This window comes from Rhincodon typus, chromosome 3 (assembly GCF_021869965.1).
Source record: "Rhincodon typus isolate 14 chromosome 3, sRhiTyp1.1, whole genome shotgun sequence".
Taxonomy (NCBI): domain Eukaryota; kingdom Metazoa; phylum Chordata; class Chondrichthyes; order Orectolobiformes; family Rhincodontidae; genus Rhincodon; species Rhincodon typus.
In genome coordinates this window covers 101380249-101398171 of record NC_063334.1, presented here as the reverse complement: position 1 = coordinate 101398171, position 17923 = coordinate 101380249, and the positions used below count along the sequence as shown (strand labels likewise).

Genomic DNA, 17923 nt, shown 5'->3' with positions numbered 1-17923 from the left:
CAGTCCTGGTCGGCCTGATTTTGGAAGGATGTGATTAAACTGGAAAGGTTGTAAAAAAGATTTGCAAGGATATTACTGTGGAAGGTTTGAGTTTTTTGTCAGGAGAGACTGGATAGGCTGTGATATTTTTCCCTGGAGCATAGGAGGCTTAGGGGTGAACTTAGACCATAAGACATAGGAGCAGAAATTAGGCCATTCAGCCCATTGAGTCTGCTCTGCCATTCAATCATGGCTGATAAGTTTTTCAACCCCATTCTCCCGCTTTCTCCCCATAACCCTTGATCACCTTGACAATCAAGAACCTATCTATCTCCGTCTTAAATATACTCAATGACCTGGCCTCCACAGCGTTCTGTGGCAATGAATTCCATAGATTTACCATTCTTTGGCTGAAGATATTTCTCCTTATCTCTGTTCTAGAGGGCCTTCCCTTTAAGGCTATGCCCTCGGGTCCTAGTCTCTCCTATTAATGGAAACATTTTCCCAACGTCCACTCTGTCCAGGCCGTTCAGTATTCTGTAAGTTTCAATTATCCTTCATCCTTCTAAACTCCATTAAGTATAGACCCAGAGTCCTGAAACGTTCCTCGTATTTTAAGCCTTTCATTCCTAGGACCATTCTCATGAACCTCCTCTGAACCTGCTCCAAGCTCAGTACATCCTCCTTAAAGTATGGAGCCCAAACTTGCTCACAATACTCTAAATGTGGTCTGACCAGAACTTTATAAAGCCTCAGAAGTACATTCGTGCTTTTATACTCTCGTCCTCTCGAAATAAATGCCAACATTGTATTTACATTTCTAACTACAGACTCAACCTGCAAGTTTACCTTGAGAGAATCCTGGATTAGGACTCCCAAGTCCATGTGCACTCCAGATTTCTGAATTTTCTCCCCATTTAGAAGATAGTCTATGCTTCTTTTCTTCCTACCAAAGTGCATGACCTCACACTTTCCCATGTTGTATTCCATCTGCCACTTCTTTGCCCACTCCGCTAACCTGTCCAAATCCTACTGCAGCCTCCCACCTCCTCAATGCTATTTCCTTGTATCGTTTGATTACTTAGCCAGAATGCCCTCAGTTTCTTCATCTAGATCATTAATATATAAAATGAAAAGTTGTGATCCCAACACTGACCCTTGTGGAACACCACTATTCACTGGCTGCCAGCCTGAGTAGGTCCCTTTTAACTCCACTCTCTGCTTTCTGCCAGACAGCCAATCTTCTATCCATGTTGGTACCTTGCCTCTAACATTGTGGGCCCTTATCTTACTCAGCAGCCTCCAGTGCGACACCTTGTCAAAGGCCTTCTGGAAGTCCAGATAGATAACATCTATTGGCTCTCCTTGGTTTAACCTGCTCATTACTTATAGAGGTTTATAAAATCAAGAGGGGCAGAGACAAGGTGAATAGCAAAAGTCTTTTTCCTAAGGTAGGAGAGTCCAAAAATAGAGGGTATAGGTTTAAGGTGAGAGGGGAAAGATTTAAAAGGAACCTGGGGGGCAACATTTTCACACAGAGGGTGGTATATAGAACAAGCTGTCAGAGGAAGTGTAGAAGTGGATACAATTACAACATTTAAAAGACATTTGGACAGGAAGGGTTTAGAGGGATTTGGGCTAAATGCAGGCAAATGAGACTAGTTCAGTTTTGGAAACTTGGTTGGCATGGACGAGGTGGGCTGAAGGGCCTGTTTCCGTGCTGTGTGACTATGAGTTGAGAATTATAAAATCAGCCTTTACCTTATTGAATGACAGAGCAGTCTCAATGGGCTGAATGGTTAAATTCTGCCCCTGCACCTTGCAGCTTTACGGTCTAATTCCTCATGTGATCCAGGGGACTCTATTTACAGGAACTACCTTTTTGCAATGATCAGAAGGTGAGTACTGAAGGATAAAGTGCCATCTCCATAAATTACTGGCAGCTACATTAGCTGTAAACATCATAAATAAAACAGGACTGTTTTAAAAAAAAAAGCAAGGATGGCAACAGAGGTTGAGAAGTAGCTTTGCCTGACAGCGGAGGGAAGGTAGCAGTCACTGTGGAAAAGGTGGACACAAGGCTGAAGAAGGGGAGCATCACTGAAAGTTTGAAGATGATAAAAGGACTAGGTTTGCAAGGCAGCAGAATAAGAAAATGTGGCACTTGAGTGTGTTCAAATTAATTGCAAGCAGGCTGGTAACTGCCACAAAATAATTACTACACTCACGCTGTTGAAAATTTTAGGAAGGGAATTACATAGGTTAGGGACATTTGAAATATTAATGTGGGCTGTGGAGTACAGCTGAAAGGCTGGTGCTTTTTATCTTGATAGGAAAGTGCTTGCTGAAATGTACGGAGTCTGATGCATGGTGTGAATTTTTATTAAACCGCATCATTCTTGCTGCTCACAATAGCAATGTGTATGCTTAAAATTTCAAATGTTCCTATATTTTGTCAATCAATAATACAGGACAGAAATATTGTGGGAAAGCCTGAACAATAACAACTTGTTAGAATTGGTGTGGTTTATAACTTGTGTCTTCATGGTTTTGTGTCTAGACCAACCAGTTTTGATGCCTTTGCATTTGGATTTCTTGCTCCTCTGTATAAAGCAGAGCTGCCTAATGCCCACCTCCAGAAGCATTTGCATCAGCTCCATAATCTGTGCCAATTCTGTGACAACATCCTGAGTCAGTACTTCACACAAAGCTCTACAGGTGAGTCACTGGACTTGGTGGGTGAGATTTCAGTTGCACTAATTTATTCAAGACTAATGCTGTGTTTCAGCAAAAATACAATGGCTTCTTGTTCAGTACGTATGTAAAAGAACTCGTTGAGAATGGGTATACCAGAAGTTTGTAAAGGGGGAGAGGGATTTGGTAACTATTTGCTTTCATCTATTGGTATCAAAGTTACAAATCTGTAGGTTTCACTAAATATACTTTTTACTGTGGACAAGTTTTCTTTTCAATAGCATCATTCCCTTGATTTTGATAAAGACGTCAGTTGTGGAGAAACAGAGGTTGATGGAGTTGATTGTAGGAAAGTATGAGATCATTTACCATTTACATAAGAAAGCATTGATTCTAAATGGTAGCAAGCTAGGAACCATGGAGAAGCAGAGCAGACCATGCTGTAGAAGTCTGAATACAGAAATCACAGCAAATGGAATATTGTCCATTATCTCAAGAGCACTGGAATATAAAAGGAAGTCCAAAACTCTAGCTCAACCATAACTGAAGTATTTCACTGACTTAGAATCACAGAATCCCTACAGTATGGAAACAGGCCAGCCAACCCAACAAATTCACACTGACTCTCCAAAGAGCATCCCACCCAGACCCATCCCCTAACCCTGCATTCCCCATGGCTAATGCACCTAATTTACACATCCCTGGACACTATGGGGCAATTTAGCACAGCCCATCCACCTACCCTGCACATCTTTGGACTGTGGGAGGAAACCGGAGCACCCGGAGGAAACCCACACAGTTAGTCGCCCGAGTCTGGAATTGAACCCAGGTCCCTGGCGCTGTGAGGCAGCAGTGCTAACCACTGAGCCACCATGCCACTTCTGGGTATTTCACTTTTAAAAGGGGTATATTGGCTTTTGAGGAGTTGCAGTGCAGATTAATGAAAATGATACCTGGTTGAAAGGGTAAATTATTGTTGACAGAATCTCATAGATTAGACTGGTATTTGCTTGAATTAGTAATGATCTAGCTGAAGCTATGATCATTAAAGACCTTGGGAGGACTAGAGAAACTGTTCCCTCTAGGTAGGGGAAGGTTGAGAGGAGACTCCAAAACGTAGAATTATTGTAAGTGTCAAAACTGGGATTGGTAGATCAAAGTACTCAGGTTACCAACCACAGTGGATAGTTTCTGAGGAAGGATCACTGGACCCAGAACGTTAACTTTGATTTTCTCTTCACAGATGCTGCCAGACCTGCTGAGCTTTTCCAGCAACTTCTGTTTTTGTTCCTGATTTACAGCATTGGCAGTTCTTTAATTTTTTATTGTGGATAATTTAATGTTGAGGTGCACATTGGCCATGATCTCATTACATAATGGAAGAGGTCCAAACTGACTTCTGTTCAAACAACGTTATGTTTTGTTGACAGTTTAAAGTCCTTTTGTTCCACATAAAGGAAATTGGGTTTCCTGTATGTTTGTAGACAAACTGTGTTTGTTCGATGAGTTTAGAGTGAAGTAGAATACATTATTAGGGCCATGGTGTGTGAAGAGCCTAAAATGTTGTTCCATCACTGTACTAGAAACCAACTGTAATGAGAGGTTTTCTCATTGTACATTGTGGATTATAAATTACTTACTTGTGCTTTAAACAAAGTGAATCTAGTTAAGTTGTTGGTTTGTTTGGATGGCTTGTAACGCCATGTCTTCAATAACTGTAGTTATAGCTGGGCAACTACAGCTGTCCCGTTTGTACAAGGAGAGACTCTTTCAAAGCAAAACCTACAAAAGAAATCACTATGTACCTTTTTCATGTCCTAGAGGAGGAGGCAACTCCTAGTATTGCTACTCCACATCCATCTAAATTTACTTCAGTTGCAGTTAATATTCCATTCACATCTCCAAGCAGATAGTTATAGAGAGGAATAGCAAAGAATCCGTCATAGGAAAAAAACAGAGTTAACATCCCAGGTCCAGTGACCTTTCCTCAGAACAGTTCTGAGGAAGGGTCACCGGACCCGAAACGTTAACACTGTTTTTTCCTTCACAGATGCTGCCAGACCTGCTGAGCTTTTCCAGCAACTTTGTTTTTGTTCCTGATTTACAGCATCTGCAGTTCTTTTGGTTTTTAAAGAATCCACCATCTTCGCTTGGAGAACTGATGTATTTCATGTGACCAAGCAGGTCTAAGAACTGGAAAAGGGACGAAATTCTACAATGCAACATGTAACAGCAAGGGGAGAGCTGTAGGCAAAAGAGCTCCAGAGAGTAGAACACTAAATTAGACTGTGTTGGGGGAGCTGTGCTAGGAAATAAAAGACAATGTATCTGTCCAAAAAAAAATCACTTTTATTTGTCGGTGATTAGATTGTCCATACATGCAATTTAGTTTCCTTATGGTAAGAAAAACTTGCATTGCTACCATGAACCTAAAATAACGTAGAACCTGCATTTCAAGATAAGAATAGACATGCTAAACCTTAGCTCATTCATATTTTCCCTTTATATTTCTACGTAATCTAGGCACAATATCAATAGACACAAACAAAAGAGTTAAGGTTCAGCCAAGTGTTCGGTTGGCTTGAAAATAGAAAGTGAAATTTCTTTTGCTCATTTATTTAGAAGGCCTTTTGTTTGACAGTTCATTTCAGCTCCTTCCCCCCTTCTCTATCCCTAAACTTTAAAATAGAAGTTGGAAAACAGGTTGCTTCAGGCTGCTCTTGTTCACCTCCAAGTAGTCAGATTACCTCCTTATGGCTACATTCAGTGTAATGTTAACCAAGCTTCAAACCGCTTCCTCAGACCGTTGTCCTTATGGCAAATTTGATAATCCAGGATATTCCTAGCATAGCTCCCCAAACCCTGAAGCCTAATTTAGTGTTCTGTTCTGTGGAGCTGTTTTGCCTACAGCTCACCCCTTGTTGTTACATATTGTATTGAAGATATTCTATGCCCTTTTGATTTGGAATGCTTCCTCTTATTGAGTCTATTACAAGATATAAAACCTTGAGAGTTCTGGATAGGGAGGATGCCAAGAGGAGACTAAAACTAGGGAACGTGGTCTAAGATGTTTTCCTTACAAGAGAGACATTCCTTTCTCTCAGAGGGTGCTCTGTATGGAATTCTCATTCCCAGAAGATAGAGCCTGGGTCTTTTAAGTTCATTCAAGGCTAAGTTAGATATTTGGTAGTCAAGCAAATAAAGGGTTATGGGAATCAGAAAGGAAAATGAAGCTGAGACCACAGCCCACAAATCAGCCATAATCTTATCCAGTGTTCTTCCTTTGCTGATTCTGTACATTTTCTCTGCATGGCTGAGTACAATGTATTTTTCATGTTAAGCCTTCAGATTCCGTTCAGTTAGGCAACATTTTTTAATAGTCTTCAAAAGTTAAAGCAATTAATAATCCAATCAGAGAGGTTTTAATGCCACCTTTAATTGGAAGCTATCTCCTTTTAACCTATAGGATCATGACCTGTGTCTCTCCAAGCCACCAGTAGCTCTCATATTGTCTGTCCGTAGTGCTCCATTTTTTTTTTTATTCACTTGTGGGGCATAGACGTCACTGCTTGGCCAGCATTGATTACCTTGTTACCTTTGTGAAGGTGGTGGTGAGCTGCCTTCTTGGCCTGCTGCAGTCCATGTGCTGAAGGTGGAACCACATTGCCCTTTGAGAGGGAATTCCAGAATTTTAACACAGTGACAGTGAAAGAACAGTGATATATTTCCAAGTCTTGATGGTAAATGACTTGGAGGGGAACTTACAGGTGGTAATATTTCCATGTTTCTACTGTCCTTGTCCTTCTGGGTGGAAGTCGATTTGAAACCCTGTCTAAGGATCTTCAGTGAATTTCTGTGGTGCGTCTTGTAGATAATATGCACTGCTGCTACTGAGTGTCAACAGTGCATTTGCAAATTACATTTTAAATCTGTGTCCTCCAATTACAAACTACTGTCAGTGGGAACAGCTTTTTATATAACTCTATCAAAACTTGAATATCTCTGAATTCTCCTTAGTTTCTCTGTTCTCTCTATGTAACTCTGGTCACTCATTCCCAGTATCATTCTTGTTAATCCTGTCGTCATCCTCTGAGGTTTTTGACAAACTTTCTAAAATTAGTTGCTCAGAAATGTCCTTTAATATTCCAGTCAAAGTCTAATCCGTAGGTTTATTATCATTTAGCAATTTCTATTGCTTTTGTACACAGTACTCCTTTATTAAAACCAGAATTTCTTAAGCCTTTTCAACATGTCCTGCCACCTTGAATGGTGCATTTGTTGCCCTTCACTGATTGCCCTCGAGCTGAGTGGCCCACTAGGCCATTTCGAAGGGCAGTTAAGTATCAACCTCAGTGCAGTGTGTCTGAGGTGACAAGCATTTAAAGATTTCCATCCTTAAAGGACATTAATGAACCAGATGGATTTGCACGTGATCATTTGTGTTTGCTGTTACTGAGACCAGCTTTGATATTGTTAATTGCATGCATTTATTAAATTCCACTAGCTGCTGTGGTGGAATTTGAACTTATGTCCCCAGAACCTTCACCTGGGTTGCTAGGTTACTCAGCCATTTACCCCTATGCTGCTGCCTCCCCTGTTGTCTGTCTTTGTACTTACTAGAAAACTGAATTGATTGCACACTTCTCTGAGTTAAATTTCATCTGCCATTATTGCTAACTTCACCAGTCTGTGTCCACCTAAATTCTATGTTCCTTACTTTTATCTATCCCTTTAATCATACAAGTTTCATAAGTTTGTTTGTTAGCTGGTACTTTATTAAATGCCTATTGAAAGCTGATTGCACAACATAATCACACTACAGTCATCAACCTTCTGCATCAAAGAACTTAAGTTAAACAAACAGATTTATCTTTGCTGTATCAGTGCTGGTTTTCATTTATTAACCCTTATTTTCCCCAAGTATCCATTGTCTTCACCACAGATCATTGTGCCTCAGCATTTACCACCAGTGATGTTTAGACTGATTAATCTTCAGTTTTGTTAGGTTTATCCCTTTACTATATTTTTTAGAACTGTGTTTTAACAATTGCTCTTGTCCAGTCCTTTGATGTCCTTCCCACATCTGAGGAGGACTGAAAGTTTGTAGCTAGAATTTCCACAATTTCTGCCCTTGCTTCTCTCAGCAGATTTGTTAGGTTAAAATTGTTGAGGAATTAAAAAAAATCTATGCGCCCTTTCAGTACAGAAGTTTTGCATACAGCGCAAGTTTGTATTTGAATTTTCTTTTTACTTCAGTGTTAATGAGATCCCCCTTAGTCTAGATTCTTGGCTTCTTCCTCCTCCCCTTAAGATATGTTTTTAGTTTCCATTATTTAAGGAAAGTTTTTATTTCATTGGAAGCAGTTCAGAGAAGGTACACAAGGTTGCACCTCAAAGTGGAGGGATTGCCTTATGAGCAAAAGCTAAACAGGTTGGGATCCTACTCACTAGAGTTTAGAATGATGAGAGGTGATCTCATTGAAACATATAGGCTTCTTAGGAGTTTTGACAGGGTAAATGCTGAGAGGATGTTTCCTCACATGGGAGAGTCTAGAACCAGAGGGCACTGTCTCAGAATTAAGGGGTGTCAATTTAAGACTGACATGAGGAGGAATTTCTTCTCTGAGACTTGAGAGTCTTTGGAACTCCTTTCCACAGAGCACAGTGTGGGCAGAGTCCTTGTGTATATTTAAGACTGAGAAAAGTTCTTGATCAGTAGGGAATCAAGGAATGCAGGTAAAGGGTAGGAAAGTGGAGACGAAGAATGTCAGGTCAGCCATGATCTTATTGAATAGTGGAGTAGGCTGAAGCGAGCGAATGGCCTACTCCTGTTCCTATGTCTTATGGTCTTATGTTTGTTTAGGGACAGAAGTGAAAGTACGAATGGTATAACCACATTTAATTTTGACCCTGAGGATCCTTTCTGTTGACATTGAGGTACATTGATGGTGTTGCAGAATCAGAAAGGAGTTTTGAGACTTCAGTTTTGTGGATATATTCGAAAAGCTGGGGCTGCTGTCCTTAGAGAGGAGATTAGATGGGGTACCCTGATTGAGAGGGGCTAGACAATGTGTTTATTGAGAAACAGTTCCCATTAACAGTAGGGAGGACTACCAGGGGACAGCAATTTGAGGTGAATGGTTTTTAAAAATATGCCAACGTGAGGAAAAACTGTTTTGTGCAGCTGTTGGTTAAGATCTGCAGTACATTATGTGAGGGTGTGTAGAATCATAGAAACATAGAAAATAGGTGCAGGAATAGGCCATTCAGCCCTTTGAGCCTGCACTACCATTTAATACAATCATGGCTGATCATGCAATCTCAATATCTCCATTCCTGCCCTCATACCATACCCCTTGATCCCTTTAGCTGCAAGGGCCATGTCCAGCTCCCTCCTGAATATATCTAATGAACTGGCCCCAACAGCATCCTATGGGAGAAAATTCTACGGGCTCACCACTCTCTGAGTGAAGAAATTCTCCTTCACCTTAGTCCTCAATGGCTTACCCTTTATTCTTAGACTGTGACCCCTAGTTTTGGACTTGCCCAACATTGGGAACATCCTTCCCACATCTAGCCGTCCACTCCCATCAGGATTTTACATGTTTCCATGAGATTCCCCCTCATACTTTTAACTTCCAGTGAATACAAGCCCACTCGATCCAGTCTTTCCTCATATGTCAATCCTGCCATCCCGGGAATCAGTCTAATGAACCTTTGCTAGACTCCCTCAATAGCAGGAATATCTTTCCTTAGACTAAGAGACTAAAACTGCACACAATACTCATGGTGTGGCCTCACCAAAGCCCTGTATAACTGCAGTAAGACATCCCAACTCCTATACTCAAATCCTCTCGCTATGAAGGAGAGCATTCCATTAGCTTTCCTCACTGCCTGCTGCACCTGCATGCCAAACTTCAGCGACTGTTCCACCATGACATCCAGGTCTCGTTGCACCTCACTAAACTGCCACCATTCAGATAATAATCTGCCTTCCTGTTTTTGTGACCAAAGTGGATAACCTCACATTTATCCACATTATATTGTATTTGCCAAGTATTTGCCCACTCAACCGGCATGTCCAAGTTACCCTGCAGCCTCCTAGCATTCTCCTCACAGCACATACTGCCACCCAGCTTAGTGTCGTCTGCAAATTTGGGGATATTGCATTCAGTTCCTCCATCCAAATCGTTAATGTGTATTGCGAACAGCTGAGGTCCCAGCACTGAACCCCCCCCACTTGTTACTGCCTGCCAGTCTGAAAAGGACCCGTTTATTGCAACTCCCTGCTTCCTGGCCGCCAACGAGTTCTCTATCCACGTCAATACATTATCTCCAATACCATGAGCTTTAATTTTCCTTACTAATCTCTTGTGTGGAACCTTGTTAAAAGCCTTTGAAAGTCAAGATATACAACATCGAATGATTCACCATTGTCTACTCTACTGTCACACCCTCAAAAAATTTCAAAAAATTTGTCAATCATTTAGTGAATCCATGCTGATGAGGACTGATTCTGTCCCTGCTTTCCAAATGCTCAGTTATTACATCCTTAATTATTGACTCCAGCATTTTCCCTACCATCAATGTCAGGCTAACTGGCCTACAATTCCCTATTTTCTCTTTCCTTTTTTAAAGAGTGGAGTTACATTAGACTACTGGAACTCTTCCACAGTCTACAGAATGCTGGAAAATGATCACCAATGCATCCACTGTTTCTAGGGCCATTTCCTTAAGTACTCTGGGATGCAGAGCATCAGGCCCTGGGGACTTACTGGGTTTTAATCCCATCAATTTCCCCAGTACCATTTCCTGACTAATAAAGATTTCCATCAGTTCCTCCTTCGTGCTTGACCCTCTGTCCCCTAGCATTTCCTGAAGATTATTTGTGTCCTCCTTAGTGAAGACAGATCCAAAGTATTTGTTCAACTGGGCTGCCATCTCTTTGTAGTCCATTATGCATTCATCTGATTCTAACTGCAAGGGACCTACATTTGTCTTCACCAGTCTTTTTCTCCTCTCATATCTATAGAAGCATTTGCAGTCAGTTTTTATGTTTTCTGCAAGCTTACTTTCATATTCTATTTTCCCTTTCCAAATTAAACCCTCTGTCCTCCTCTGGCGAATTTTAAATATCTCCCAGTCCTCGGGTTTGCTGCTTTTTCTGACCAATTTATCTGCATCCTCTTTGGCTTTTATACTGATCCTGATTTTCCTTGTTAACCATGGTTGGCCACCTTCCCTGTTTTACTTTACGCCAGACAGGGCATTCAGCGGTGACAGGGCTGTTCAGATTCAATCATGGCTTCCAAAAGGGGAAATTATATAAGAACCTAAAGAGAGAGAATTCACAGGGCTCTGAGATAAAGATGGGAGTGAAACAAATTTTCAGTTGTGTTGCTTTTGCAAGAGAGGCATCATGGACCTGACAGGCCCAATGGTCTTATTCTCTGCAATTCCATCTTTCTACTTTACGTAACCTGAAATCAACTGAGTACAATGGACTTTGCAAGCATTGTTGTTTTATTAATGTCCTGAACTCTGGGATTGTAGTAGTTCATTGTATGTATGCTCCTTTATCTTACTACTTATGAAACATTCTTCTTCCTACTATTTTGTTCTCTCTTCCTGCTGGCCTCTTAGAAGATATGATGGATGCAAACCTACAGAAGCTGACGCAGCTTGTAAACAAGGAATCCAACCTGATTGAGAAGGTTGATTCTTTTAATTGCTTTCTCTATTGAACCTATCTGTTCTGTAAAGTGCCTTGAGTAATGATTCAGTCCTAGCCTAGTTAGCATAATTAGCAGTATGCATTAGATTAAAATTATCCTACAAGTCTATTACATAATGCATTACAATTGAATTTTAATGCATTACCTGGTGCTATGTTGAGTCATACAGAAAAAGGAGGCAGCAGGTTAATTAATTTGTGATGTTGAATTAGAAGTAGGTGCACCTCAATTGGCTTGTGTTTATATACCAGGGAAGGCAATGTTCATCAAAGATTCCAGTTTCTAATCACTGGCCGGTAACTCTTCTCTGAAAGTGTGTGGAAGATTGCCGAAGGCAGAACTCAGCTTAGCTGTGATTCCCCAGCAGTTGAATATCCTGCTAACACTCATTGTTTAAGCTCTCACATGTTTTAGAAAACTGATGCGTGCAAAACTGACAGCAGGAATTACCAGATTCATGGGAAGAGGGAAGGAAAATGGAGGTGGGAATTCCAACACGTATTTCAATTATGTGTGAAGCTGATCCTTTCTCACGCTCTGCCTCTTGTTCGGAAAAAGTCACTAATTCTGCTGATTATAATAACTCGCCATGTTTTATGCATTCTGGAGCAGAAGTTACACATAGTGAGAGATAAAATTGGTGTATTTCAAAGAGCACCATCTCAGATCCTAGCTTTCAATTATAGCAATGATCAATTTATAAATTAAAACTTACTGGTGTAAATCATCTTGAAGTAAACAAACTTGGGTATTCACAGTATCATACAATATATTTTAATTCTTACATAAATCAGCTTTAAGATCTAATTGACATTCTAATGTAATGGCTGTATTGATCTGAAGGTCTACCTATTCCCATCTTCTTAGAGTCATGTATGACATATTGAAACATTGACGTGTTGTGAAAGAACAGTTTATAGATATAAGACTTGTTGGAAAGAAAATGGCAGTAATGTTACTCAATGAAATGTAAATTATCCAAAAGTTAATTTTAAATTTATAAATTGAATCCAATAAATCGAGTAAATCTTAAATTGAGTAAAATCTTCTGTTTGTTTTCTCCCAATAGATGGATGACAATCTTCGCAACAGTCCCCAACACAAACCTCAAGTTGCACCCCCTTCAAAATTGATGCCCATGGGCAGTGAAGCCTGCTCATCGCGACACTGATTGTCTTGACTCTTTTTGCATATATATTTGCAGCAAATCTTCAGTTAACAGAACTTTAACGTGACCATGGATCTAAAGAGCGGGTAATGGGAGATAATTTTTAAAAAGTGCCATTTTACGATGAGGTATCTAATGTGCTGACCTGAACATGTATCCAAGATGGAGATCTGAAGGATTCACTGAACACTGTGGGATTCACCAGGTGTTGTTTCCAATTCAGCAACTAGCACTTAGGAAACAGTACCCTTTCAGATATAATTTATCAGACATGCATTTATTATTACTTGAGCAAATATTAGTGTTTTAAATGTGTTAAACTACAATAGATAATTGACTGCCATTAGACATTCTAGGTTGAGATAGTGCTACTTATTATAGATGGAGGTGAGACATGCCAGTTTTTGAAGGGTTGACCAGGTGGCTGACAGTTCTGGAGGCAAACGTCATCTGGAAGCCAGAGCGTTTCCTAGAATACTGTACTGTTTTAGTGCTGCAGTCTATATCATACAGATGTTGTCCAACTCTGATCTGTCTTGTAACGAGTGAACAGCCACTCTTTTAATAGCTGTCACCAGTAGTTCACTCACCTGAAAAAATTGTACCTCAAGTAATGTTTCCAAAGGGCTGTAGTTATTACGCCTCAATCAATGTATTGTCGCCTCTGTAGTTTTAGTGGAGACAGCTTCAGGAAAGAATACTAACGTATTGTAAATAATGTCAGGATATTATTTTCCTAAAATTCCATAGATTAATAAAGTAAAGAAAATATTAGAACGTATTAAAAACACTGACTTTAGAAATCATTTTGGAGAAAAATGTGTTTGGTTACATAAATGTATGTAATGGTTACTAACAAACTTATGTGCATAAGAAAACAATCAATTAGAATCAGTTAAGGTTTGTACCCTATCAAATTTAGTTCAGATGCTGCTGTCATTTGAAGTCATAAAACTTCCTGCAGTTACGACTGAATCAGTTAACTTGAGTTAGTGTGTCGAATTTAATCTCAAAATGTGTGATGGGAAGAATCTTCAGAGTGGAACCTGATCAAATATTTTTAGTGGCCTGTTTATAACCAAATTGTTTGAACCCAAGTTATTCAAGAGAAATTGTAACTTGGTTGAAATTTGTGTTTAAATTGTAAATCAGTGCATTAATAAGTAAAATGTCAGCTTAAATGATATGCTTAAATTGCAGTTCAAGTGTGATGAAGCTAACTTTGGAAAAGGACATTATCGTGCCTTTAAGTACGTTCTTGTTAAACTCAGATTTTGCCTTGATAAAATACAGTAAGACCATTTTACTCTAAAGAAAAGCTTCAAATCATTATGTTAGCAAGGGTGTTTGTCTACGTAAATATATTTTTGAAAGTTTAGGACATTTTCTGTACTTTATACTGTTCTTTACTGTTTGACATTCTCCTCAAGAATACTTTACTTTATTTGCAAAATGAAAATCTGGAGTGTGGATGCCACCATGCCACATGTACTGTGATACATTGCTAATAACAGTTTAAATACAAGAAAAATTGAGAATATTTGCACAAGGCTACTTAGTAAATGTGATTTTGTATTAAATGCAGATACTGAGCCAGTTTTGGTTAACCATCTATCTTTCATAATGAAAATAGGAAGTGCGAGCAATACTCAGCAGGTCTGGCAGCATCTGTGGAGAGAGATGCACTTAACATTTTTGACTCAAACATGGACTTTATAGAAAAGTAATTGTTTTGTAGTACATAACTTAAATATTGCTAAAAGGAGATGAGATGTTGAAGATATTCATTTTGCACTCATCAGAACTAGGATGCAAGAAACAGACTTGAGAAAGGGGACACTATTTTATACACATAACGTGGTTCTGATTGGTATCCTTCGGTGCCATTCACTACAAGATCAGTCTTAATGGCATTCTTGTGAATAAGGCCATAGCCATCAGCTCAGGACTTGATGCTGAGATAGGGCATATCAAAAAACTATAATGGATATGCCGATCAAGTCATCATTCACTTTAAATAAACCAAAACAGATGAAAGGGCTAATGTCCTCCATCTTTGGCCCTGAGCAGCGCCCAGCCTCCCTCGGATTATGCTGGAAGATGAAGATGTCTCCAAAATTTGAATGACAGGTGTCTCACACTGCTGGTATACAGTAAACCCACAAGTGGTTATCTCCATTAACGAAGTGTTGCCATCAAGCCAAAAAGGTGTTTTGCACACCACCCCGCCGCCGCCCCCCCCACCCACACACACACACACACACACATACAAGTACAGTGATATGAATTTCAGTGCCAGTGTGACACCGAATAAGTAGGCTGTATTTCCCAATGATTGGCAGATCCTGTCCAACATATCCCATTCATCATTCACAGTGTGCCATTCACGCTGACCCAACCTGTGGTTGCAGAACAGTATATCCACTCTCAGAAAAACGTATCCAGCATAAGATGTGATTCTGCAATTGGAAATCATTTATTACATAGTCCAGACTATGATAAATGTTACACCAAACACCAGCCATGCTCATAGTATGATGAGTGTGTGTGTGTGTGTGTGTTAAAAGCTACATATATAAATGTACAGGAATGGCTCATGTGGAGCCGTGATTGTGTCCCTACCTCTGGGCCAGCAGGTCCCACTTCAAATCTTACATGCTTCAGGAATGTACAATCGCTCCTCTGAATAGGTCAATTAGAAATTACTGTTAAATGCACAGGAATCTGTTTTATGTACGCAAGAGGAATTTGTGCGTGCATTGCACCAATTTAAAAAAAAGTATAGGGTTTTAGCAACTGTTGCATTCCCATGGCAACACCCTGACTAGTCAGCAGCTTTGTGTCTGGTCTGAGAATTAACATTGACAGTTAACTGTTCTTGCTCCACCTCCATGTCAATGATGACCCAACCAATCAGTACCCTCTTCTCATGCTGAATAAAATGGTGTCCTTATTTCTTCCCAACTTTGTTCCTTGACTCCTATTTCTGATGATAGCAAGATGAAAAGCTTCCACAACTTGTCTCCTCTCAGCAATGTTTAAATATTTCAGAACTGAAGGAGGGTGGAAATGTAATATGTTGCAGAAAGTAATGACGGGGAGAAAGATCCAAGGGAAATTCTGGAATAGCGAGTGGGAATGATTAATTTGACACATATGTCATGGAACAAAAGACAAAGAAGTGGCAATGAAGGAACAAACCAATTGCCTGGAATGAGTGTGATTGGCAGAAAAATGAACAGCTCTGTTCAAGAGCACAAACATTAAAACTAGATTCAGATTGGCACATGGCAAAATAAAAACAGAATCAAAATTGGAGAGACAGTTCACGGTTTGTTGTTGAACTCAATGTTAAGTTCAATATTATGGGTGGCACAGTGGCTAGCACTGCTGCCTCACAGCACTAGGAACTTGGGTTTGATTCCACACTTGGGTGGCTGTCTGTGTGGAGTTTGCACATTCTCCCCGTGTCTGTGTGGGTTTTCTTTGGGTGGTCCGGTTTCCTCCCACAGTCCAAAGATGTGCAGGTTAGGTGGATAGGCTATGCTAAATTGCCCATAGTGTCCAGGGTTGTGCAGGCTAGGTGGGTTAGCCATGGGAAATGCAGAGTTATAGAGATGGGGGGTGCGGGTGGGTGGGCAGGAGAGAGGAGGAAGGGGTGGTCTGGATGGGATGCTGTTTGGAGGGTCGGTGTAGAGTCGATGGGCTGAATGACCAGCTTCCATACTGTATGGATTCTATGGTTCTGAAGACATAAAATAAATAATTGGAAGCCTGGGTGCTCTTCTTCGAGGTTGAGTTGAGGGATATTTATCTATAGTGTCCATGAATGGCATTGAGCTTCACTGGAATGCTGCATTAGACCTAGAACGGAAATATGAGCGGATCTTGCCCTTGCTTTTGCATTTCTGTCCAGGGGCTTACTGCAGTGCTCCAGTGAAGCCTAACATTATTCACTCTGATCAAATGTTCTGTTGTTTTAGTACAATGGTTACCACTCCTTTTGCTTTTGTTCTATGACATCTTTGCCGTTTAATCTCTTTTCTGCACTATCCCAGACCTACTCTTTTGTACTTCCTCCTCGTTCCCCTTGCAAAGGCATAAGCCCATCTCATTTAAAGTGAGGTGCAAGCGAAGCAAGAGTGATCTGAGAAAAAAAAATCCTTTTCACTCAACAATTAGTTGGAGCATAGAATGCACTCTTTGGAGGTGTGGTGGATGCAAGTTCAACAAGGCGTTCAAGAGGGCCTTGATGATGATTTGGATAGTTAATGGTATGCAGGATATGGAACAAAGGTATGAGATTGGGACTTGAAATGGAACTGGTGTAGGCAACGGTGGGCTGAATGGCTTTCTCCTGCTTTGTAACAATTCTGTAGATTTCTACCTTCCCTCACTTCTGCAGAATAGTTACATTTGACTCAAAACATTCACTCTACAGGTGCTTCCAAGCCTGCCAAATACTTCCAGCACTTTCTTTTTTCAGATTTCTGGCATCTGAGGTATTTTACTTCTGTCCTTCTGTAAAATTCAGTTTATGTCAAAGTAACGAAATCTTGAGGTTCTAATTGATTAGAGCTGTTCAAATCCACTGGAAATCATTCAGCTGTGTGTGTGCTTGCTGTAATTGAGCAGGTGGGAACACATTTTGTTTTTATGTTACAGCAACGGAGTAAGTTTTTCTTCTGTTTCTTGTGTACTAGCTAATTGACAATTATTGCTGATTTAATGTTTAGGTATTTTTGTATTTCCCTTATAGTTAAGATATTCTTATTCCATCCTGCACTTTATTATTTAGTTAAAGCAAATTGGCTAGAACTTAGACTGGCCACTTCCAAATGTTTGTGCACATGTTATTGATTTTGTAGAGGAAATCTTTCTTCGTCTCTGATCATATACAATGCAGTTGCTATTGTTTAAACTTGAAAGCCTTCATATTCTAAAGCAGTCATTAATACTGGAGTTGCTCACCAGAATCTGAATTACTGTTTGTTTCCTGTTAGTTTGGTACAGTCAAATTAGGTGTGTTTATTTTTGAGTTGCAAAATTTATCAGTTCTTATCAGCTCTTACTTGTCATAGTGGTAAATGCAGTCTGTGCACTGGCATTAAACAAGAGCATTCAACCCAAGAAGGCGGGCAGAAATTCTTCCAGTAGTGTGTGCCTATGAAAGCGAATAAGTTACTGAGAACCTGATCTGTTTTTGTAGCTGGAGGAGAGTTGCTGTTAGAAGCAGGGTGGATAAGTAGTAGTCCTAGGCTCCCCACATTTTTAGGGCAGCAAGTAACAGGCAATAAATGCTGCCCTTACCATTATCTCCTACACCTAAGAATTAATGTAAAATCTT

General features: G+C 40.1%; 1 protein-coding gene across 2 annotated transcripts in view; it reads left to right on the top strand.

Moving 5' to 3' along the window:
• The window catches only part of mtx3 (metaxin 3), a 31539-nt gene extending 16807 nt beyond the window's left edge, over window positions 1–14732 (top strand). Inside the window, exons 7-9 of one of the 2 annotated variants that reach the window (XM_020527099.2) lie at window positions 2540–2697; window positions 11317–11387; window positions 12478–14732. In XM_020527099.2, the coding sequence (XP_020382688.1) occupies window positions 2540–2697; window positions 11317–11387; window positions 12478–12579 (331 nt within the window). In that variant the 3' untranslated portion in view covers window positions 12580–14732. The remainder of the gene's footprint in view (window positions 1–2539; window positions 2698–11316; window positions 11388–12477) is intronic. The other variant, XM_020527101.2, reaches the window with a different exon arrangement.
• The last annotated feature ends 3191 nt before the right edge of the window (window positions 14733–17923 follow it).